Source organism: Nelumbo nucifera, chromosome 1 (assembly GCF_055504915.1).
Source record: "Nelumbo nucifera cultivar China Antique chromosome 1, China Antique-T2T, whole genome shotgun sequence".
NCBI lineage: Eukaryota > Viridiplantae > Streptophyta > Magnoliopsida > Proteales > Nelumbonaceae > Nelumbo > Nelumbo nucifera.
The window spans coordinates 177,045,853-177,072,095 of record NC_142649.1 but is presented as its reverse complement, the minus strand read 5'-3'; the positions used below and the strand labels follow the sequence as shown (position 1 = coordinate 177,072,095).

The window sequence follows — 26,243 nt, the reverse complement described above, 5'->3', positions numbered from 1 at the left end:
TTAGACAATTATTTTCTAATTTGGGATTGCACTGTATTGGGCCCATAGAGTTGTAATGATAACTAAGTCACAACATAAACAAACAAAGCACATTGAAATAGATTATCATTTCAGTGGTAAGAAAGCCACGTTGCAAGTTATAACCGGCCAACATTTTTGAAGGGGGTGTTACATTTTTGCCAACATATATGGCAGTTGCTTTTGTTTTAGAAAACAAAACCATTCTACCCAAAATGTCAACTTTGACATTTCAACCATAAATAGTAATGATTAATCATGAAATGACACCTATCAATTAATTGACAACACATTTCTCACAAATTTGTATCAATCAACCCAAAACGCAGCAGCAATGCAACGTCACTGTACCAAACATCCCATTGTTTAAGGTTGCAGCAGGAGATCCATCAAGCCCCATGCAACAGCAACCGCAATATTTCTGTGTATCCACCACAGTATTTTTCATACAAGTTGATTTACAATAAGAACTGCCATTTTATGCCATTGAAATCTGGAGCCAAGCTGTAGAAATAAGAATATAAACAAATTTACGTATAATTTTCAAAATATTATAATAATCTACAATTACCAGTTCAAACAAATAGAACTGGGCATTTCAATCCTAAGAACACTTTCAAGTTCGTGTCTGAAGCAAAGGTTACTACCCATTTACAATAAAACGAATGAAAGAAAAATTACAACAGGCCAGCAGATGACAATGCAGGCTTGGTACCTTGCAGGTATGCATACTGCCAATTCAGGGATAATTGTCATAATGATAAACATTATTGTCATAATGGTAAACATTATTCTCATAATGGTAAACATAATGAGGTGGGGAAGGAGAACTTAGTTCACTCATTGAGGAGGTGGTCCTAGGAGATTGGTTGGTAGTCATGTGAGATTGGTTCTTATCTACTCTGACTTCAACCAACTCTACATCCTCGAATGACTGGAAAATAGGGTGCAGGTATGCATCAGCCAAGTAAGCTTTTAGATTGAGGTTAGGTTCTGAAGCTCGCTCCATTGTATCCTTTGCCATGGCCTCCTGAAAAATTAAATAAAAACAACATAGTAGTTCATGAAAATTTAGGAATGGAATACCCATTTGAAGTATTAAATACAAAACAAGAGATAATGCCTAAGCCAATATTCTTAACATAAAATAATTTGCAATTTATTTTACCACACATAGACCATCTCGGTTATGGTAAAATAGGAAATTTTATCATTAAAAGATGGAACAATTAATTTTAAAACTTGAGAATGGACAAAGCTCCCACAACTTTTCGACCTTCAATGGTGAAGAATCGAAAACATATTGAGCCACAATGCTATGATATATGTTGAGCTGTGACTTGAATTTCAGTTTGTGGCCCGCTCCATGATCCGACCCCAAGGTTCTTTTGTGGGAAAGAATCTTAATGGAAAATTTCATCAAGGTTTGTAATGGATGTGGAGGGCTTGAGCCAACGATAGCCTGAAGCCCACCACTAACCTCCTCCGGGTGTAGTGGATGTGGGGTTGGTTACAAGAATCATTTTCCACCAATCCACTATGTTCAGTGACATATCCATTGGTAAATAATGGGCTCCCAATATTTCTGACTACTTCAACCAACGTCCTTTCTGACCTACCCATAGCTCTTCTAGACCTTTCAACTTTCAGCAGTTCACTTCTCACTGTTGTTATAGATGATCTTCTCAGAACATGACCAAACTATTTTAGTCTACTTTCACTCATTTTATCATCTTTTAGGCTACCAACTCTTTTGTATCTTTATTGGTGAAAAACTTTCTAACCAACAGAGGAGGTCCTATGAGTATGCTCATTTCTGATCCTAATCCTCCTAGTTTTCCCACTCATCCATTCCAACATTCACATTTCTGCTACACTCATTTCTTTGGACATGTTGTTTCTTGACTGCCCAACACTCTGCTCCATACGACATTTCTGACCTAATGACCATTTTACATAACTTTGTTTTTGGCCTATGTGGTATTCTCCTGTCACATACAATTTCCTTTTCCCATCAAAATGTGGTGCAAATGAAACAAAAATATGTCAAGCATGCTAAGGAGGGAGCTTACCTCCAGTGGGTACTTTCTGAATGCAGGTTCAAATCGACTTTTGCAGTATTTGTGGAACCACAGAGTTAATATGGGCAGTACAACAAGTAGAGGAGTAGAATTAGCAGCCTTTTTTGTGCTGAGGAGGCCCATTAGAAGAAGATGAGATATCAACAAGCTTGCAATTATGCGACTGTGGACATGTGGCCAGAATGCAGCTACACTCTCATATTCTTGATTATACACATTGATAATCTGAAAGATCCAACAAGTGAGAGCTCCATCACCAATGACTCAAAGCAAGAAAGAATTAAAATAGAGAATATAACTTGAAAAAGATGAATTATCATAGAAGTGTGTCAACAAATTATTAATTAGCTTATCTTCCCAGAGTAACAAGTCCAAATCTCTATTGTATTCAAAAAATTTCAACCATGTCCAGCAAGTATTTTGCTGGAACTGCTGCATCAATAAGCACCATGAAGATACATCATGAAGGGAAAACAAAACCCCAGCATGTGATAAGTGAGTAACCTGATGGCGGTAAACAAGGTATGCAAAGCCAAAGAAGACAAGTATGAAAGGAAGAAGGATTGGAGTGACCACGGCATACACAATTCCAAGAAGGAAATATAGTTGGAGTGTCGGAAGAGTCTCTGGAAGCCCCACACTTCCAGGGTCCATTGCCTTCTCTCTGTCTCTTTCTGTTTTCACCAGGAACATGTTCTTGAGGTGATATATTACAAGTGACTTCAGTCTTAGAATTTCACTTGCAATGCCAGCCCATCCATCAACCATTATATATGTAATAAAAAAGGTGGCCTTCATGGGTATTGAAACACCAATGGTTCTAGGGATTCTGCAACAAGGACAAAACTGTATCAACCACCCAAATCTTTGTGAGATAGCAGTTGGAGAAGAAAGATGTAATAGGAAGACAGATGGCTCTCTTATGGACTACATGATGTCTCCACCATAAAAAAATTTTAAAAATGAAATAAATTCAATTTTTGAAGCTCTGTCAGAAACTTGTGAATTCAAATGTTTCAAAATATATGATATTCAATTGACCTAAGATCACCACTTCTTTAATCAATACATTACTATTAAATTGTGAAAAGAGGGGTTGTACTACATAGCCAACTCACTTTGTTCATGTAAAGCAGTAGCACTGTATTATTTGTTCTGTTTTTCTTTTTGCTCTTTCTTAGGCCTAAATAGGCATTCTTGTGGTTCTATATATAAAATCCCACAAACTAAAATATATATAAGGTTTAACTGCTAAAAAAATAAAAGTTTTTTTTGGGGGTGGGAGTAAACTATTCTGGGCACCTATTTATACTTAAATTATTGTATCCTACATTCTTGGTATTAACTTGGAAGCTTTTTTGTTTCCATCAGCTTTAGTTTGAGAAAAATTCAAATAAAATTGTACTAGTATTTTATAAGTGCAATTCACAACTAAAACAGAGGGATTCTAAAAGCCGCACAATGACATATGTGCTTGAATTGAGGCACCACTAACAAAAAAAACTTAAAAAGAAAACTTAATATATAACAATATGAAAATCTAAATTCTGAAAGAAATGAAATCGTACTAGCTCAATAAGTTAGAGCACCATATCATTAACACAAAGGTTGTATCCTTAAGGTTAAATTCTACATATTATAAATTATTTAAACTCCAAAAATCATCAGTACAACCTACTACATGGCAAATAACCAATTCAAACATTAAATTCAAGGCTAGTTCATCAAATTATAGCAACAAGTTGGTGAGGCACACCCAGAAAATGAGCCTCCCCTGTGAAAGGAGCACTTTCTAAAATAGCTTTGTACTAGGGTCCATAAGCATTCTCTGCACCAATACTCTACCAGTCCTTGATCATATGGGATACAAATGGAACACAAAAAAAAAATGTAATGATTCTTTTTTCATAGTTACCATGAACAAAAAACTATTAATTCACTAGAGAAGGGTAAAACTCCTTTGGTTCATTATGAACAGATAATAGAAATGGAATAAGTAGAAAGCTGTAACCTGAAAAAATAAGAATAAAAAGGAGGTAACTGAACAAGAAAAGGTGTCCCAAGCAGTAGAAGAGAAGAAGAAAAGGAGGGGAAAAGTAAAAGAGAAGGAAAGGGGAGCCAAAAATATATGGCTGCCCCATACCATTGATATTTATACTAAAACCATCAAGAAAGGTACAAGGACAAATATGCCCCTAATAGGGCCGCTGAAACAACAATTAACTAAAGCACTATGGGTCAAGGCCCAACAACTATAAAAAATAATATAAAAGAAAAAGAATAAAGCCCATGAACAACATCTATCAACAGAATACTAGCACCCATTATCCTAACAGAAATTAAAAAGAAAAAATGGTAGGGTCTATTCAGAAGGATACGGAAGATTACTGGGTGGGTGATTGATGAAGGAAGGAATCAAGTTGCTCAAAAGCTGTTCCAGTCACTATGCTTCCTAAGAAGACATTCACCAACATAAAATAGTAATATTTAGCTGATGCCTTTCTTTCAAGTGATGATATTGATAAATGACCTTCAACTTTTGACATAATCATCAGCACTGTAGGTAGAATGTACATGAAGATCTTAAGGGCTAGACCAGGAAGGAAACCCTGAAGGAATGATTTGATGATTTTCCTGCATACAAGTATCCACAGTCAATGTTTGTAAAGCTGAACAGAAGTTCAAAAAATTACTCCACAGATATTTAAAGAAGCTAGTGAAATGATTACATTGCTTATGCAAAGATATGACTAAGAAACCAAAAGGAAGAGGGTCTCAACAGATGAACTAACCTCGTCCAAAGCATGATGTTTCCTTTTCAAAAGATGGCAATGCAATCCCACAAGTGGGAGAGATAAAATCATGTATAGCATAAATTATAAATCAGTGACATTTGGCCAAATTTCTCTGAAATTTCCCAATTTTGCTAGGGGCAATGTCAAATTATCCAATAATATTTTTTCCTAAAATCTCTGATATATTTATGTGTCAACAACATTTTCAATTTAATTGATAGAATACACATTTAAGGTTTAAAAGTCTAGAATATTAGTAGAAATTTTTTGATATTTCACTAAACCATCATAGTTTTTGAAAATCTTTTCCTAAAAGAACAAATGGCTTTCAGTGATGATACGATTGGTTTACTATTTTGATATGAATCACTTACTAAGTCAGTATAATTCAAAAGAAAAAGAAGGAACTAAACTACAGAAGGGGATTCTCAATCTAATCAAAATGTACAATGACAAAAAGGAGAAAACCCAAAATGCAAAGTAAATGACATAAAATAAATAATAAAGAGAAGATAGATAAAAGACTAAAAGGGAAACAAAGAGAAAGATACCTCTTGAAGTCTCTCATAATTCTTCTAAAGTTTCCTTTAAGGTTTATTAATAAATTCCATGTTTTTAGAAAATTTCCTTCACTTTTTATATTTTCCAGCTCTACATGGAAAAATGTCCATCTATATTGAAATTGCAAACCATGTTTGTATTATAGGAAGAGTTTCATCCCCTCTATTTTCAACTCCCAAACTTCTCCCTTCCACTTAAAATCTCCACAATTTTTCTTTTTTTTTCTTTTTATTTTTTTTGGTCTTCTCTCTCTTCACCCATTGAACGCATATGTCCAATCCATCTGTCATAGATCATACATGCCATGTGACTAGTAAGCAATAACATTAAGTATTAGATGTAAAATACCTTGTAAATCAAGGGTAATAATAAGAGAATGTGGATAATTGAAATTTTCACTTAATGTTAGTGCTTTTAAAAGTTTACATCTCATATGGCTCAAAGCCTAGTGATGATCCAAGTACAAGCACCACAACTAATACTAGGACTTCAGACAGCCTTTCTTTGGATGAATCATGACCAAGTGATGAAGGGGTCGAAGAAAGGAAATAACCAATAGTGAAAGAAACCATTTTTCTTCATGGAAAAGAAACCCACTTTGTTCTGATTCCTCATTGGTTGTTTTGAATTTTTCTATTTTTGAGTTCTTTAAAATTCATTTTCTAGGTTTTTGGTGTCTTAGGGGTAGGATTAAGTTTCATCTTCTACACATTTACTATTCTTGGTAGAAACCCAAACTATGATTTATGGTAACTTTTGGATTTACTATTTTTAGTAATTTCTATTGTCCTTACAATAAGTTAGTTTTAATTAAGATTAAAATGAGTTATTACAGTTATTTTTGGAGTCAGAGTCCCTATTTGATAGTCTTGGTAATTTGTTTTGAGTAAGTTTCTTAATTGAAGTTGGAATCTGTAAAGGGAGATCCAAACCCTTATGATTAGTCTATAAATAGAGTCATTCTAGTTGAAATTGAAGAGGGGAATTAATGAAATAGAAAGTTTATTCAGAGTTATCTGTGGATAATAGTGTATTTTCTCTTTTTTTTTCTAAACATGCAATCTTTCTTCTCTTTCTCTTCTCCATTCAGATCTGGATCTCTTACCCTCATAATTCAGATTCTTAATTCTCCCTCTTCTTCCCACCACATTCACCCTAGTACGACTTCTCTCCTTCCATCCTACATCACCAAGCCTTGGATTGTCCAATGCAAAGTCATGAAGTCACGTTGTAAATTTTTCATTAGGTGCATATCCTACTGCATTGGGACCACAACATCCATGAGTGAATCTTTTTGCACATCTTGCATATTGCATATTTGTATTAGTAATAATGACTCATCACCTACAAAGGAGAAATAAAAAGCTTATCTTAATTCTAAACCATCACACGTTTTCCAACCACACACCAATGGTTCTAAACCATCACACATTTTCCAACCCATGTATCTAAGAAACCATTTTCCTCTATAGAGCACCCCTTTACCCACCAAATCTCCAGAGCAATTTTCCAAATAAAACTACAAATTCTATTACTTAGCCCACCATACTCTTTATTGTACATACCCATTTAGTTTGGATTAAAAAAATAAAGAGAGATAAATAGAAGATCTGTAACAACTTTCAAGTTTAAATTTCAAATATATATTGCAACATTCAAGTTTAAATTCCATTTTTTAAACCTCTGCAGTTTCATTGAAAATAATGTGGTTTGGAAGTAGTGCAATTTCTCATAAAATATAAAGGCACCAAGACAATAAAGAAATTACTTCTTTGAAAGGTACAAGAAAGAAATTACTTACAATTCTATGACTGGCCTGAGCCATGGAGCAACCCTTTCAAGACCCTCAAGATTTGCAAGTGACTGGACAAATGCAATGGGTATCATGTAGAAGAAAACCAAAGCAAACACTGACACTGATATTACAAGCTTTCGGATACTTAGAGACACAAATGGTATAGCAAGATTCTTCCAGTACACATCACGGGGTTCTGGAGCCCAATTAGTAAGCCATAGTGTGGGATTCTTGCTCTGCTGTGTCTGTGCACATACAGCAGCTCCCCATCTCGAGTTGAATGAGACAAAAGCCACTGGCATGATAGCCTTTGGATCTTTGAGAATCTTCGCGCGTTCTAATGCCATCTGAAGAACAACACAAGGATAACATATATACACAATAGAAAATTGATCAAAAGGATTCTTGAGATCATTCCATCTTTAAATCAAGTTTCCACAGTAATATGCATTGGCCCTATGTGATACAAAAGCATTCAAAAAATAATAGAGACATCATATTTAAAATAAAAGAACCAAGTATGATTAGTTTCTATAAATGTAATAAGTGCCAACTTACCTTTTTATCAAGGTCCTGCATCTTTTTCTTGTAGAACTCAATAGAATCCACTCTTTCACCCCAAAGCCCAAGAAATCCTGTCTGAAATGTGAAGAGGTACATAAGCTACTTGTTAAAGTTCCACAGAAACATAAAATTTTAACACCATCTACTAGCTTTTATGACTATATGGTTATCCAAATAAATTTGAAACATTCTAATTATATACCCTTCTAGTTGGCCTCTTGTCTGGATGACGTTCATACTTAAGTTGGTTATAGTCCAGCCAATTTTGGAGCCTTTCCCTTTTCCTTACAAGTCTGGCAAATTTGTTTGCATTATAGACAGCCTGAAGTAAGGTATTAGTACCCCTTTCAATAAGTTACACACACGCAGATACACAAACAAAACAACAGGAAATGTAATACCTGGTGACCAAGATAACTGTTTGGATGATTAGTTTGGAAAAAATGATCCACGCTTTCTGATAGTGAGTGACCAGAAACATGAGGCACATTTCTGACCACTACCTGCAGAATATCCAGATGTAAAACAACATTGCATTATCAACTTTCAATTAATAGGGAACTAGATGGTATGATAAACTTCTGATAATGTACAAAACAGGTGTGCAATAAGTGAATAAGAATACATATTGATTAATTCATATACAACTTCTCGTCAATATATAAATTGCACAATTTTTGCAAAAAAAAAAAAAAAAGGAATAACAAATCGGAGTAGGTCATCATTGCATAAGGATTATAGATACAATAATCTACCCTTTAGATTTCAATTTTCAAGTTGTGCCTATAAAAAGGGGGAGCAATGTTGTAATTGTACATATAAGCCTCTCTTATAAAGTACATGGCCTTTCATAGGTGGAGGTTGACCAAGTCTAGGTACCCCTTAGAATTTTTTCTTGTTTTCTCCACTTGTGGTTTTGGTTTGACGTTTGAGTGAACCCTTGAGAACTTCAATCTCTCTATAGTAATATATGGCATCAAAACAAGGTTGGGATATTTGAGAATATGTGGCTGACTCACCCGGACTTCGTGCATCAGATTGGGGAGTGGTAGAGAGAAGAGTTAAGAGGGGTGAAATGGAAGGGAGTGAGATTCCACAAAAAGCTGAAGAGGTTGAGATCCAAAATTAAGGAGTGGAACAGGGAACATTTTGGAAGAGTGGAGGAGCAAAAAATTAGGTTATTGTCTAGGATTGAGGAATTAGATTCCAAAGAAGCCCAGAGGATGATGAGTGAGCAAGAAAGGGTGTTGAGAAGAAACCTAAAGAAGGATTTGGAAGAGGTCCTTTTAAGAGAAGAAATTTGATGGAGGCAAAAGTCAAGACATAAACAGATTAAGGAAGGGGATGGGAACACAAAATTTTTCCATGCGCTGGCCAATAGGAGGAGAAGAAAAAATTTTGTGGCCAAGTTAGAGGTGAATGGGGAGGAAGTAACAAATCAAGATGAGATAGCAAGGTTGTTTGTGGATCACTTCAAATCAATCTATAGGAAACCTTTGAATAATAGGCCAACATTGGAAGATTTGGATTGGACTAGGATAACAAAAGAACAAGCAAATTGGTTAGAAAGGGATTTCAGTGGAGAAGATATCAGGCATGCAGTGTTTTCAATGGATAGATCCAAAGCACCTAGTCCAGATGGCTTCACAATGGCTTTTTATCAAGATTGTTGGGATGTGGTTAAAGAAGATCTTGTTGGGGTATTTCAGGAATTTATAGATAAAAAAAAAGGTAAGCCCTAGAGTTAATGCAACCTTCTTAGCCCTTATCCCAAAGAAAATAGATGCAAAGCACCCTAGGGATTATAGGCTGATTAGTTTGGTGACAAGCATCTATAAAATCTTGGCCAAAGTGTTGTCCATGAGAATCCGAATAGTGCTACCATCCATCATTAGTCAAGCACAAGGTGCATTCGTGCAAGGAAGGCAAATAATAGATCAGATCCTAATAGCAAATGAGTGTGTGGAGGACATGAGAAAGTCGGGGAACCAAGGTTTTGCATGTAAGCTAGACTTAGAGAAGGCTTATGATCTTGTGGATTGGAGTTTTTTGCTAGGGATCCTTGGGTGTTTTGGCTTTGGAGATTGAAGAGAAGATGGGCTGAATGGCCCATAGACTGTCATTTCATGTTATGTTATGTTTCTCTCTGTTGTGGGCCTTATTTTGGGCCCATACTCTGTAATGTTTTGTTTTTGTATTTTCCTGCCCACTCAAGGGCCTCTCTGTAATTTGTCAAAGATTAACTTATTAATAAGATGTTTAGAGTGTTAGAGAGTAGTTATGTTCGAACCTCTTACTCTCTAACACTCATTGCCGTCAGCTCTCTCTTCTCTTCCTCTCTTGTTTGTTTATTTTCTGGTTTGCATCCAATCTCAAACAGTTTCATACATCAAGTGGGTTGTTTTTCAACTTGGTATCAGAGCGGGCCATTGCTTGGCGTGTCCCTCATGTGATTCTAGTTCAGCCAACTACATGAGGAGGTTCTAGGGCTGAAAGTTTACAGTCATCCGCCTGGTTCTTGGAGGTCATTGGAGGGTGCCCAAGTTTCTATACACTTGGAGAAGGGTTCGGTGACCAGGAAGAATCAGAGAGCAAGTTGTTTGGCCTGATTTGAAATCAGAGAAAAAGAATTTCGAAGTTATCTCAGAGAACAAGTGTTCGGCCTGGTTTATAGTTCAAACCAGAGACTCTCTTGCTGTAAGTCTTTTCTCAGTCCTTTGCTGGGTTATTTTTATTGTTTGGGAGGACTGTTAAAGCATTCAAAGCCCACCTCCATTCGGCCCACTGTTGCTGGACTGATTCTACTCAAAAATTTCTGGGTTGTTTTGGAAGTGCTATTTGGCTGATTATTGGACTGCCAAGCTGCTGAAACTGATCTAAAACTAAGTGGTACTAGTCTCATCTTCATCCCAGCCTCTTCTTGGACCTATACTGAACACTTTGAAGTGGTTTCTTCTAGTTAACAGTAGGCTGTTAACTACTGCACACTGAGTGTTCGACAAAAGGTCTCTTAAGGACTGTGGCCCCTTTTTTCTTCTCTTTGGGACAACGGCTGTTGGGAACCTGAAATACCTTGTGATTGGAGGTTTGCTGGGTGTCCTTTGAAGGCTGAAACAGTAAAGAAAGAACTACCACCGAACTGGACTGTCACAGTTATCAAGATTGAACTGATTCTGTGAGCTAGTTGTTGTTGCCTATTCAGCTCAAACTAAACTCATCAAGACCCCAGTACCTTGGAAAACCTATTGAAAATCCTAATTGGAGCCTGTACATGATGGATTTCTCAAGCCTTGAAAACAAGAATGCTGTTGAATATGGACAGATTTTGGGAACCCCAACCGATTCTATGCTGGCTGTAACTACAGTTAAGCTTGATGGGACCAACTACTTGTCTTGGTCACAATCAGTGAAAATCCATATTTGTAGCAAAGGAAAATGGGGTTTTATTTCTGGGAGCAAGAAAGCTCCTCCAGAGGATGATCCATCTTATGAGAGATGGGTGCAAAAAAACTACACAGTGATTGGGTGGCTTGTAAACTCAATGCAGCCACAGATTAGTCAGCATTATCTGTGGATGAACTCGGCTAAAGAAATCTGGGATAGTGTTGCAGAAACTTACTCCCAGAAGTTGAATGTTGCCAGAGCTTACAAACTGAGAAGTGATGTGAAGAATCTAAGACAGGGGGAGAAGTCACTTGCAGCATACTTCTCAGCCCTAAAATCTATATGGCAAGAGATTGATTTGATAGAGGCTGTGACATGGGATACACCTAAGGATGCTTAAACATACAGGAAATTGGTTGAAAGGAATATGGTCTTTGAGTTCTTGACAGGGCTGAATTCTGAATATGACATTACAAAGCAAAACATCTTGTCCAAGGAAGATGTTTCATTGTCTCAAGCATATTCTTTGGTCAGTAGTGAAGAAAGTAGGAGGCAAGTGCAGGTTCAAGGAGTTAGTACCAATGATCATTTTGCAAATATGAGAATTAAACCCAAAGGGGTTACAGGAGCTCCCAGTGGCACAGGAAAGAAGGAGGTGGTGTGTGAACATTGCAAGAAGCCGAAACACACCAAGGACAAGTGCTAGAAATTACATCCCAGTCTTGTCCCCATCCGATTCTAGAAGAAGAATGATAGAAAGACAGGAAGTGCACATGCAGCCACAAGTACAGATACAAAGGTTGAGTCTGCCAGTGCACAATTGGCAGCCATGAAAGCTGAATATGAGAAGTTTGGAAAAATGATCAGCCAGCTTGAAGGTGTAACTTCATCATCCAACCCTTCTGGAAGTCCAGCCACCACCGCATTTGCTCACTCAGGTATAAGGGCTTCTGCTAACCATGCATCCACCTCAGGTAATCCCAAGACCCCTTGGATCATTGACTCAGGTGCTTCTGATCACATGACCAACCTTTCCACTTTGTTTGTCATGTGATTTGCTTCCTGGTCGTGACAAAATCACCTTAGGTGATGGTTCTCTTGCCCCTATTTCTGGCAAGGGAACTGTCAAGCCTACAGACTCTTTACTCTTTATCTTCCCCTCTTCATGTACCTAAGTTAAATACCAACTTGTTATCTGTAAGTAGCTTGACCAAGTCATTGAATTGTTGTGTAACATTTTTCCCTTCTCACTGTGTGTTTCAGGACCTGAAGTCTCGGAAGGTGATTTGTCCCTGTTGAGTCTCTTGACAAATCTGTATCCTCACCAAATGAATCGAAGGAGGATCAGCCACTTCATTCCTCTTGTCCTAGTGCTCCTATTTCTTTACCTCCTCGTCCTACCCATAATCCCAAAGTGTATCAAAGGCAGAGATCCAGGAATGAGCAAGTGGTTTCGCTTACAACAGATGAGGCTCATACACTTCCAATCACAGGTGAGATAACAGGTATTGCTTCAGCTCCTTTGGAATCATCCTTCCCAGATCTTGATGTCCCCATTGCAGTTAGGAAAGGAAAGTGGAAGTGTACTGCACACTGCATTTCCAAACACCTTTCTTATGACCTACTTTCCCCTTCACATTGTGTCTACCTCTCTTCAGTTGCTTCTAACCCCATTCCTAGGTCTGTATCAGAAGCTCTTGGGATTCCAGAATGGAGAGATGCCATGCAGACTGAAATGGATGCTCTACATGAAAATGGTACTTGGGAGGTGGTGGATTTTCCTGAAGGGAATGATCCAATTGGATGCAAGTGGGTTTTTACCATTAAATACAGGGCAGATGGGACTATTGAGAGGTACAAGGCCAGACTTGTTGCAAAAGGCTACACACAGACATATGGGATTGACTATCTGGAGATTTTTGCCCCTGTTGCTAAGATGACATCTGTGAGGGTTCTTTTATCTCTGGAAGCTCACTTTGATTGGCCTCTCTATCAGTTAGATGTAAAGAATGCATTTCTGAATGGTGACTTATATGAGGAGGTCTACATGTGTCTTCCTCCAGGAATGTATGGGAAAGATATGCAAGGAAAGGTATGTAAACTGAAGAAATCTCTTTATGGCCTCAAACAATCTCCTAGAGCCTGGTTTGAGAGATTTAGAGCTGCACTTGTTAAATTCGGCTGTGTTCAGACACAGTCAGATCATACTCTTTTTGTGAAGAAAAGTGGATCTCTAGCAGTGTATCTCATTGTGTATGTTGATGACATTATAGTGAATGGTGATGATGCCTCAGGCATTCTGGCCCTTAAGTCTTTCCTCCGTACAGAATTTGAGATTAAGGATCTGGGAGAGTTGAGATACTTCCTTGGCATAGAAGTTGCCAGATCCAGGAATGGGATTCTTATTTCCCAGAGGAAATATGTCCTTGATTTGTTGTCTGAAACTGGAAAATTGGGTGCAAGACCAGCTGCAACTCCTATTGATATGAGTCACAAACTTTCAGCTTCGGATGGAACTTTGTTGGAAGACAAAGGGATCTTTCAGAGACTTCTTGGGAAGCTTTTGTACTTGTGCATGACTAGGCCAGATATTGCGTATGCTGTCAGTTGCATTAGCTAGTTTATGCATGCTCCTAGAGATACCCATATGGCAGCAGCAAAACGGATTTTGTGCTATCTGAAAGGCTCTCCAGGAAAAGGAATTCTATTTGCCAAACATGGTCATCTGAAACTTGAAGCCTATACTGATGTTGATTGGGCTAGAAATATTGATGATAGAAGATCTACTTCAGGGTATTGCAGTCTGGTGGCTGGTAATGTTGTCTCTTGGAGGAATAAGAAACAAACAGTTGTGGCTCGATCCTCCGCAGAAGCAGAATATAGAGCCATGGCACATGGAGTCTCGGACTTGTTGTGGCTAAGGTCTTTAATGGAAGAACTTGGGATTGATCATGACAAACCCATGATGTTGTACTGTGATAATCAGGCTGCCATCAACATTGCTCACAACCCGGTACAACATGATAAAACCAAACATATTGAGGTTGATAGACACTTTATTCGTGAAAGAGTCTCCTCCGGTGAAGTGTGTCTTCCATTCATTACTTCTGAAGGACAATTGACAGATTTCCTCACCAAGGGCATTTCCAAGGAAAGGCTTCAATATGACACTGGCAAGCTGGGCATGATTAACATCTATGCTCAGCTTGAGGGGGAGTGTAGAGAAGATGGGCCGAATGGCCCATAGACTGTCATTTCATGTTATGTTATGTTTCTCTCTGTTGTGGGCCTTATTCTGGGCCCATACTCTATAATGATCTGTTTTTGTATTTTCCTGCCCACTCAAGGGCCTCTCTGTAATTTGTCAAAAATTAACTTATTAATAAGATGTTTAGAGTGTTAGAGAGTAGTTATGTTCGAACCTCTTACTCTCCAACACTCATTGCCGCCAGCTCTCTCTTCTCTTCCTCTCTTGTTTGTTTATTTTCTGGTTTGCTCAAACATCCATACATCAAGTGGGTTGTTTTTCAACTGAGATAGATGGTGTAACTGGGTAAAGGGATGTATTAGTTCCTGCCATTACTCAGTCTTGGTCAATGGGATGGTCAGAGATTTTTTCCCAGCTTGTAGAGGCCTTAGACAAGGTGACCCACTCTCCCCGTTTCTTTTCACCTTAGTGGTAGATGTTTTCAGTAGATTAATCTCTAAGGCAGATAGGGAAGAGGAGGTGAGTGGTTGGAGGATAGGAAGGAACAATGTCCAAGTAACCATCTATAGTTTGCTGATGATATCATAATATTTTGTGAAGGGGGTGATAGGCAAAGAGTGAGGAACCTTAGAGCATTGTTACAATAGTTTGAGAAGGCCTCCAATTTGAAGATAAACATGGATAAGAGTTGTGTGGAAGGAGTCAATATGGATGAGGAGAGTCTTCAGTCTGTGGAAGATTGTCTAGGTTGTCCTGTCTCTTTGTGGCACTTGCAGTACCTAGGTCTCCCTCTAGGGGCTAACCCAAAAGAGAGTAGTTTTTGGAGCCTAGTTTTGGAAAAGTTTGAGAAAAGATTAGCTGCTTGGAAAAGGAACTATATCTCTATAGGGGTAGAGTGACTTTATTGAGAGCCACCCTAGCAAACCTACCGATCTATTTCTTATTTGTTTTTAGGATTCCTAATAGGGAGGCTAAGAAGTTAGAGAGTTTAACGAGAAATTTTCTGTGGGAGCCAAGGGAGGAAAAGAAAGATCATTTAATTAATTGGGAATAGTATGTAGGAGCAAAGAGGAAGGTGGACTGGGGTTAGGAAGGTTAACTCTCAAGAATAAAGCCCTCTTAGGAAAATGGTTGTGGAGATGGCCTAGAGAAAGGGAGAGGTTGTGGCACGAAGTGAATAGCGAGTATACATGGCAGACTAGAAAATGGATGGGATGAGGGTGTATCATGGCAAGCAACGTTGGCATCTCCTTGGAAAGCAATCCGGAGTATCCTCCCTCAATTTCTCAACCTTGTCAGGTATGATGTCAACTCTGCTAACTCTCTATTTTATTCTGGGAAGACACTTGGGTGGGTTTTGTTGCTTTAAAGGACCAATTTCCGTCCCTTTATTCTATTTCCCTTTACAAGGAAAAAGCTCTCTCTCATTTTCTCCCTTCTCCTTTTTCACCCTCGTCCTTAAGTTGGGACCTTGGCTTTCAGAGAGAGTTGAGGGATGATGAACTTAATAGTGCTTCAGACCTGTTGTCTCTGCTTGACAATGTTTTTTTGGACCCTCTTAGTGTAGATGTGAGATTATGGTCCCCTCATCCAAAAGGTTACTTTTCTTGTGCTTCCTTTTTCAAGGCTCTTTTCTCTTCCTTGAGTCAGTGGGGTTTTCCAACTAAGGAGATTTGGTCTGGACCTGTTCCACCTAATTGTTATTTTCTGCTAGGAGGTGTTTTATAGGAAGATTAATACCTTGGGTTTCTTGCAGAGGAAAAGGCTTTTCATGTGTTTATCCCCTAACTGGTGTGTACTTTGCAGGGCTAGTAGTGAGGATTACTCCCACCTACTTGTATCTTGTTCCTTTTCTAGAGCTATTTGGAGTTGGATTTTCTCTTTATTTGGGTGTAAGTAGAATCTGTCCACAGACTTAAGCCAACTGTTCGATCCCTCCTTTTTTGTGTGGCCTACAAAAAAAGGAAAATTGATGTGGAGATGTATTAGAGCAGCTGCATTGTGGACAATTTGGGAAGAAAGGAATGCAAGGATTTTCAAAGAAAAAGAAAGAAGCATTCAGGCTGTTGAGGATTGTATCTTGACTAGGGTCATTCACTGCTTGAGAACTTTGGACTTCTTTCATTCCTTTTCCTTTGATGATATTTGGAGAAACTGGGTAGTGGTGGCTAACAGCCATACAAGGAAGGACAGGGAATCTGTAGTGTGGACCCCTCTGCCTGAAGGATGGGTAAAGCTGAACTTTGATGGCAGCAGCCAAGGAAACCCAGGCCCATCGGGGATAGGAGGGGTGCTGAGAGACATGGAGAGCAACATATTAGCCTTGTTCTCAGGCCCCGTGGGAATAGGAGACTCTAATAGAGCTGAGATTTTAGCAGTGGTACAAGGTATTCAAATTGCAGAACAATTAGGGGCTCAGCACTTGGTAGTTGAAGGAGACTCTCAAATTGTGGTGGGGTTGTTGAAAGACCCAGCTTCAGCCATGTGGCAACACATAGATTTATTAAGGAGAGTAAACTGGCTTACAAGAAATATGACTGTTACCTCTCTATGGGTGGGAAGATCAGCAAACACCTTAGCGGATGGGTTAGCTAAGCAGGGGGTTACAAGGGAGCAGCTATTTTGGGCTGCTTTGTAATTTTATTTATGGTTAATTCGGTTTTATCTTGATGTAATACTTTTCTGAAGAGGTAACAGCTCATGCCTCTTCAGTGGTGTTTTTTCTGAATTAATAAATTTCTTCATTCATCAAAAAAAAAAACAAGGTTGGGATACATTAATGCATCAAGGAGTAGGAGTTTGAAGTGATCTATAATTTGTTATCTCAAACTAACATCAAGCTTTTAATGATAGCTTCTCAGAAATGTATCTTAAAGTAAGAGAGGGATTATTTATTGTGGTCCATTTTCCTGGAGTTGGATGGAAGCTTTAGTGGAAGAGATAATTATTGGTAAGAAAAATATATAGGAATTTGAAGGATTTCTTTGAAAACCAATTTTCTGAATATAAATGAGTGTGAACTACAACAGACAGTTGATCTCTCTTATCTTGAACAGTTTGCTTGATTTCTGTAACAATCATCATTATCATGATAATAGTCCATATACTTCACATTTTTCTTTAAACTACTTTGAATGCATCCAAAGATTATTATGTGCATTCACCTTGTAAATTTTATACTTCAAAGACTGATACCATGCATAAAATTAGCATTTTAAACTTGATTCAACGTGACTAGAGCTCAATCAAACCATTTTCTGTTTGCTCCAATCAGTGTTTTAGAAGAAATAGGAACAAGAAAAATGCAATGGCCTTATAGTGCCTGAGGAATGAACAGAACAATACCATGCACAAGATTAGAATTTTAAACTTCAAGATAATCAGAGCTCAGTCAGATAATTGACTTTTTCTTCAATCAGTGTTTTAAAAGTGAGAAGTGCAAGAAAAGTGCAAGGGTCTTCTAGCACCCAAGGTGCAAGGCAAGGCTGATCCCAGAGCAAGCAAGGCATATATTTTTGGAAAAATAAAAAAGAAATATTAATACATATATTATATTCAATAAGAATTTTAAATGAAATTAATTGTTTTAAAAAACATGCTAGCTAAGCAAAACAGATAAAACAAGCTCCAAGTAAAAGTGAAAGCAAACAAATGTAGATCTTACCAAATTGTTTCAAGCAATCAATAATTCAAACATGTTAAGGTCTCAACATGTTTGTCTTTCTCCTAATTTCATTACTTCAAGTAGCTAAAGTGATGTTAGACACATTGCATTCTTAACCCTAGAAGATAAGAGCCTTTTACAGAGATGAAGGGATGACAGGCCTGGATCAGGAAGAAAGGGCCCTTTGGAAAGTCCATGCAGAGGCCAGGGGCAGTGTCCCCAACCTGAAATTTCGGTCAATATATATAAAGGGGCTGGTTAATCACATTTCATTCTGTTTTAGGGTTATGAATCAGAGATCAGTTGTATTGTTATTGCTAGATGTGATCCAATCCGCAGAAACTAGGGTTTCAGGTTCATAAGGTCATTGTTGTTATTTATTTTAACAGTTAATAAATCATTACTAGTGCATGTGCACCAATAAAAGGTAGTTTATAAGTTAATAGACCACTAAAAAGGTGTAAAAACATAAAAATGTTCAAAAAAAAACCAAAAAAGGAAATTAAAAAAAAAGGATTGTGCCTAGGCTTAGGCCCAAGGTGACCCAAAGCACATGTCTAGGCTCACCAAGTGCATGCCTTTTCCCTGGGTTCAATCAAGCCTTATAATGTGCCTCACTAGTGCACTTCAATGTGTGCCTTCTAAAACGTTGGCTTCAATTAATCAAAGAGATAATAGCTAACCGGAATCATGTTGTTAAAAAGAGGAGTAACTTATAACAAGATCAAGTAGCATAAGCAGAAAATGATCACAATAAACCAATTAGCATGCAATAACAATAAACCTAAACACTCTGCCAATAACTACAATGTGTGAGTAGTGACCAGACAGAAATTCTTAACAGGAAACAGCCATGTTAGATCACCTGTTGACTCAATATTCAAGCCTACAATTGATGACACAAGCAAATCATAGTTTTTTCCAATGTGGTTATTCCTGCTTAAGCATCAGTTCATGCATAAACATTCCACAATTATTTACCAAAATAAAGTCTAAGAGATTCTCACAGTGAATTGATCTACACGCCGAGGTTGCGATGCCAAATAATGCAACCGCATAAATGCTACTCTACCATACTCCTTGTACAGCATGTAGCAGGTCCATATCGTGAACAAATATGCCATTGATAGGTGTGCCCAAAATCTGAAAATGACACAAAACATTTCCTCTCTTGGTTTTATAATTTTATAATGATATCCATGGAAATCCATACCAACACAACTAAGTGCCTACACATTCCGCTAGGCTTTGAAACAGATGGAATGAAACAATATTGCCAATTTCCCTGGAAAACAAGGTGGGCCTTACACCAGCTATATATTTCAAAATGGGGAATAATAATGCTATGCATAATAAATGCACATAGCATCCAATAACAACAATTTTATGGAATATAGTGTCCCAATCTGGATAATTAACTACTGAAATTAATAACAATATCCCAGATTAGCTGTCAGGGATGCATGAGCAGATGAAACATTCATTTGTTATGCATAGTGTTAGCATTTCTGTTTCAAAATGTATAATTTACCATGATAGCATATCAAGCGCATGCAGAAACACAGTTTTTTCTTTTATCAGTAACAAGAATTATTACTAAAACACATCTCTGTATCCAGACCATCTATGCCCCAAAGACTAACCATTAGGTAAAGATTATACATAGCACTATGTCATAACATAGTTTTTCTCATTATCTAAGAAAAGATAACAGTATATAAAAGAAACATAAACTTACTTCTGAGATTTAGGTTGAACATTTGATATTGAAAGCTTATCAATGTCGCTCACTACTAATTCTTTTCTTAGAAAAAACAGCGTTCCACCCGACACGTTCACTGGAATAAGAACTAAGATTGCAAGGATTGTCATAGGTATGAAAATCTTCAAACTGTAAGATAAATTAAAAAAAAAAAAAAAAAACATAAAATTTAGGGTCATAACAAAATTGTTTCACTAATAATTTGTTAAACTCAAAGTAGTAGATGTTATCCTATCAGACAAAATGAAATAGAAACTAAAATATAATCATCTGTAGTGCCACCATAATATACTTAACAGTAGGAGTTTCTATATCCCCTTCAGAAAAATAAATGAATGAATCAACCATAAAATTGTCCTGATCCAAAATTTTGAAGTAAACAAAGGTGTATCATTGAATGTGAAAAGATAAATTAGCAATTATTAGTTAGATACATTGAGAGAAATGAACAAAGAGAAAGTAATAGAAGTACAAACAACCATGAGTACTTCGGCAAAGTTATTATTTCTTATAGGCAGAACTAAACCAATAACAACTCCTAACCTTGAAACCAAGTACACCGGTCTGCATTGATATGTTTCAGAGTCAAAAGGAAAACTTAAGAAAGAAATGAACTGATACTAACCGGATTATATTATGGAAAAATGCATTTAAATACTTATACCACCCCTTGGGTTTACCAAATAACTTATACCCCTTTGACCACAAACTGCAGGGGTTTTCTAATGAAAGAGGTGAAATTAAGATGGAAATAGGTATTTTACAAAGTTCCCTTAACAATAAAAGTATTAGTTCTGCCTCCAAGAATATATATTTTTTTGAAATTAACAAAAATACCCTCATTTAAAGGGCAGCCCAGTGCACGAGGCTCCCACCAACGCTGGGTCTGGGGAGGGACAGATGTACACAGCTTTACCCCTGTACATACAGAGAGGCTGTTTCCAAAAATACCCTCATTTATAAACACAAAATACAATTTTATCATCTCAGTGTTTCTTCCTTTTTTCTGATCCTGTTTTTCAACTTTTTCCCATCCCACCTTAATGCTACAGCCTTTGGTGAGAAAAGTCCGTCCCTTCAAAAAGTATAAAGACGGGTATTTTCATCCATATAATATAAAGAAGTCACCTGAAAGGGTAAAATGAACTTCTGAAAAGTTTTAAACATCACATTGCATTAGTACTTTCATTCACTAAAACCAACATCATGTTAACAGAAGGGTGGAATAAGTAACTTAACCCCAAGCTGCAAGGGGTAATTTGATAGGTAAACCCAAAGGAAGTCTTGGTATTTGACCAAAAACCCAGGGAAGGTGTAAGTAATTTACCAAAGTAATAATTGTCCACTTATTCCTACTTCTTTGATAACCCCAATATCAAATTACATTTTAGATCCCATTTACCCTTAAAGATAGCAATGCATTTTACAAAGTGACATTGCTTTTATGTTTTTTCCTTTATGATTACTTTCTGATACTTTATAAAAGTTAGTTTAATATATGTACTAATATACTGAGAAAACTGCATTAGGATACCACTTGAGCCTTCACACAACTGAAGTGCTTCCAGAAAACACTATGTCAAAGGGAACCATGAAAAAACAATCAGAAACTCCTTTATCTCAGATAATAAGTCACAAGAAAAGTTTCTGAGGATAAACCATGAAAATGATGATACTGATATTTCCACTAGGCTTACTGTTGCACGAAGAAGATGTTGTGGAAATGGGGTTGACTGGGCATTAGATCTGAATTCTTATGACTCCACCAATTCAGGTTCAAGTGACCCATCATGTACATCTGGTTCTAGGAATTTGGTATTGGTCAAGAAGATCTAGCCCCACAGTAAGGAACTTTATGCACTGGGGTATTGCTAAGATGCAGCAGGAAAGATAGTTTCTTAGAACAATGAAGCACTGAGCATTTTTACCTTGGCAAAGAATACCTAATGCTTCACGTGCTCTTTGGTTAATGACTAGGAGTTCTTGCTTTCTCTGGCAATAATATTCTTGAAGCTCTTCATCTTATGTTGGTGTATAATCTATATGAAGTGGTAGACTGTTCTATTAATTTGGTGGTTGAGTAAATCTCAGTGAAGATTCAAATTTTGGCTGCATTTAGCTTTTAAGTATGAAAGATTTGAAAAAATATTGGTTTTATTATTGCTTGGACAAATGTCTGCTTGTATTGGACTTTCAGTTTGGACCATTTTCTTTCACCACATCAGATTTTGTATCTGGCAACTACTTATGGAAGTTGTTGCAGGACCCTTTGTTCTTCCATCCAGTTGCTATTTCTTTTTTTTTTTTTTTTGGGATTGGTAATCAGCTCCAAGTTTCACCACATCAGATTTTGTATCTGGCAACTACTTATGGAAGTTGTTGCAGGACCCTTTGTTCTTCCATCCAGTTGCTATTTCTTTTTTTTTTTTTTTGGGATTGGTAATCAGCTCCAAGGGTTTCATTAATTCATAAAGAAAAAAGAAACAATAGATATAATGTAGGATGCAGATCCAATTTATTACCTCATAAAGATGTTAATGATGTTTACCAAAAAACAAAGGATGTTGATGATGGTGTCTTCAGATTTATTAGTCAACTTCAGATCCATAAATTAAATATCTTAATCATCTATTTTTCTTCTTCTATAGTTCTTACTTATTGCTCTTTTTATCTTTCATTCAGCTTGTATTTATTGTTTAGCATTTTGGGATTTCTATCAATAATCTTGTTAGTTTGATCAACTCTTAATCTCACTCTATACTCTCCTGGTTCCTATTGCTAAATCTGATTTTACTATACATAATAATTACTAAAAATAGTAAGTCATGATTTTCTATAAGTAGTAAATATGATAATTACTGAAAACGGTTCGTTTTGTTAAAAATAGTACCTATGTGTTATAATGTTATTGGCTATGTGACTGTCATTCTTGAATCTCTTGGTTTTAAGGATTCTTGGAAAAATTTTCAAGTAGTTTTTGATGCCTAGAAAAATATCCTAGAGATTTCTGGCTGAAAATCTATAAAAATCAAACATCATGATTTTTACTTGACTGTTTTAATCTAACATGGCACTTCAGATGTTTGAACTTCTTAAAAGTTTATAGGTCCAATGATTCAAGTCTTATTGGATTCTGTAAAGAATTGAGTCCCCCCCCCCCCCCGCTCTATCTACCTATTTTTTGCATGGTCTAGTCTAGATAGGAAGACCTGGTGATTTGCTTCAATTTCTATATACCACATGGTGTTTGGAGTAAGAAACTCTTTCCGGAAGATTACTGAGATCATCTAAGGCATCTGTAAGAGATTCTAAGTAAAACTTTGAGTACAGTCTTGTGTATGTTACCAGGAAGAGTTTGAATGTTTGATTATAGTTTCACTTCAATATTTATATACCCATAAATGCTTTGAAGACTGAATTCCCATCAGTGTTTAACTTGATGAGTTGATGTAACCCTGACAAGATGGGCTGAACAATGTAGAAACCTAATGACTGGTGGGCCTTTATAAAGACCTATATAACATTCTCTAGCAACCCATTTTGAATCTTCTCAGTATCATATAAAGAGGAATGTCCACATAACATTGATAGGACTCTGTTGTGTGACTGTGCTAATACATTTATTAGTAGAACCAAATAATAAATCTTATTCACCTTACAGTTCCATATCATTTTTTAGTACTGAATTTTGAGAATCATAAATCACAAATTCAACTAATGGAGGCTTTGGGCACCAGCAATTGCTGTGTAACTCAAAGGAACGAATGGGGAGAAGAAAGAAATAAAGAATAAGAAGAGACCAGGCATTTCTGTATTACTCTAATAAAAGCAACATCTACGGAAAATTCTCTGCACGTTACAGATTAAAGTCAAAGCAATCTATTTCAGTAGGAAATACAGAAAGAGTAAGGCGCCATTTGGTAATGTTCCAGGGGAACGTTTCTGGTGTTCCCAGGAGCAAAAATTAGTTGTTTTTCTCTTCCAGGAAGCACCAGAAATGTTTCTGTCGAAATGTTGCCAAACGCCGGGTAAGGTAGTCAAAATCGACTACATTTCTCTATGCTTGTTTGAAGTCAAGAAAACCAGAGCCACTTAGAATAATTACTTCCCAGGAAAAGAAGATGAAAAAAGAATAAAATAGCCCAATTCTGCAACAGAATCGACATGATTAAATCCTTGTGCATATTCTAGGAAATGAACTTGAAAATCAGCCTGTCCTAGTAAGTCTTCCAGTGAAGTGAGTGTGAGTTTTCAAAATTTAACTACAATTTTCCATGTTTAAAGCTGAAAACCTCCATACCAACAGAGAGAACCAATAAAAGTGAAATCCAAAACCAAGAATATAATTCAAGGAAAAACAAAAGAAACTCAGAAAATTTTGCATACCCAAGAAGGTAAATTCGAAGAAAAACAGCAGAGTCGAGGCCAGCGTGGTTAATAAGCTCCGACTCGCTCATCTTCAGAGCCTCGGGCATCCAATTGAGGAAAGTGAGGTAAGTCTTGAAATTGAGGTTGACAAACCTGCCAACCACATTCCCAGCATGCCTCGGGCTTCTCCTGCCGCCAGTCATATACCATTTTGGGAAATAAACTCTATCGTTCACAGGCTGAATCCTCAGAAGAGCAAAAGCCAGCAAGAAAGCAAAAGCACCGACTATGTTAATGAATGCGGATACTCCAATATCTGAAAGGGACGCCATGGAAACTCAGGGGAACACCGAGATACGCAACAGAGAAGAAATGGGTTGAGAAGAAGAGATGGGTCGGTGCAGATGTGAACAGAGTTACAGAATTACAGAGAAGAAGATAAAAAAAGCAAGAATGGAATAAGTGGAAACAAGAATATTATTGTTAAGTTGGTGGTGTGACAAGGCGTTTGGCTTTTTGGGTTGCCTTTACTGAATTTGCTTAGAATAAGTAAGAGGGCGAAAGAATGGTGGCTCTCTGCTTGCCATCTTTGTTGAGCTGCCAGAGTAGCCATTCTCATCTCTCATGTCTCAGCTTCAGCCTTTCAGCTATTCCGCTCGGCTGAAAAGCTTTCTGCAACCATGATGAAAGAAACTTATTGGGATTTGATGGAGTACATCTTGGATCTGTAGCCCGGCACCAGACGTTGGTGGCCTTTGGCTTGGAACCTCTTGATTATTTTATTAATGGTGGAAACACTGGGGGGTCAAATTATTCCAATCTAATGGTAGATGTCAAAGATGTTGATGTCAGCTCCTTTTATCTTGTCCAATCAAGAAAAGTGCAGCTTTCAGTGTGCTTGGACTGAGGGAAAAGGAAAACTGAATCCGTTATTTTTCAGATTTAGCTGTTTGGCTACAAAAATAAAACTCCATGGAATGTGAAGACAAAAGATACGTAATCCCGAAATTTCCATCGTTGAAGTTGATTGGTGAATCCCAATTAATTTAGTTGAAGGGTGATGCAGGAAATAGTGCAGCCTCAATCAAAGTAAAGAGCCAAGGACGTGGGGTGGGGGGACCCTCAACTTCAAAATTGATGAAGTTTTCGTCCTTTTATCTCTTCTTCGCTCGTTAGATACCGGAGGTCCGGTAGTTGTTCATGTCACGAAGAAAATATAGGCTTTTTTGGTATTTGGTGATACACCCCCCTTATATGGCTACGGGGGTTGATGGTTCGATTCTATTTTTCAAACTGAACCAGTATTATCAGTTTTTGGAAAATTGGTAATTGAAATCAAAATAAAGTTGATCGATTAATCGGTTGATTAGATCAGTTTTTCAGTCTTTTATATTTATAATATATTATAAAAATGTATATAAATATAATAAAAAACTAAAATATATATATAATATTATATTTTAAATAAAAAATAATATATTATAAATATATATTTGTATATATAATGTAAATTTATTAATTTATAATATATAATATACATAAAATATATAAAAATATATGTATACCGGTCGGTTCGGTTAATTGCCGGTTTTCTATATTGGTTAACCATAACCGAATTAATACCTTTGGTTTTTTTTAAATAGCGAACCAAAACTAAATTGACTAATTTGATTAACCAAAATTTTCAGTTCGATTTAATTTTTCGATTTTTCTTACTCACCACCCCTACATAGGGGCAGTTTGAGTACCAAATCACACTTGAAGTCCCCTCCCCAGATTTGGTGATAGCGGAATTCGAATCTCCATCTCTATTGGAAAGAATCACCTATCATACCAACTAAGCCACTCCTCATAAATATGGGTCCTATATTTAATATGGGTTAGACTATCATATCCATCACAGTCAATCAAATGGTATCATAAAAAGAGATGACCAATGAGATAGTATTAATCAAAATTCAAGGGGATGCTTTGATTGGTCAAAACTTTTCCAGTACCATATATTTCCGGTATCATAGATTTTCCTATTTAATATTTAAAACT

General features: G+C 36.9%; 1 protein-coding gene across 1 annotated transcript; it reads right to left on the bottom strand.

Annotated features, from left to right (window-relative positions):
* Positions 1–525: 525 nt before the first annotated feature.
* LOC104600410 (hyperosmolality-gated Ca2+ permeable channel 1.8-like) lies at positions 526–24,950 on the bottom strand. Its single transcript, XM_010263334.3, has 11 exons — positions 24,219–24,950; positions 19,809–19,961; positions 19,078–19,213; positions 8,216–8,317; positions 8,017–8,136; positions 7,809–7,889; positions 7,257–7,597; positions 4,488–4,733; positions 2,604–2,928; positions 2,091–2,324; positions 526–1,048 (listed from the first exon to the last, which is right to left on the bottom strand). Exons 1-11 carry the CDS (start codon positions 24,530–24,532, stop codon positions 758–760), a joined length of 2,343 nt encoding a protein of 780 aa, XP_010261636.2. The 5' UTR covers positions 24,533–24,950; the 3' UTR covers positions 526–757.
* Between the last annotated feature and the right edge of the window lie 1,293 nt (positions 24,951–26,243).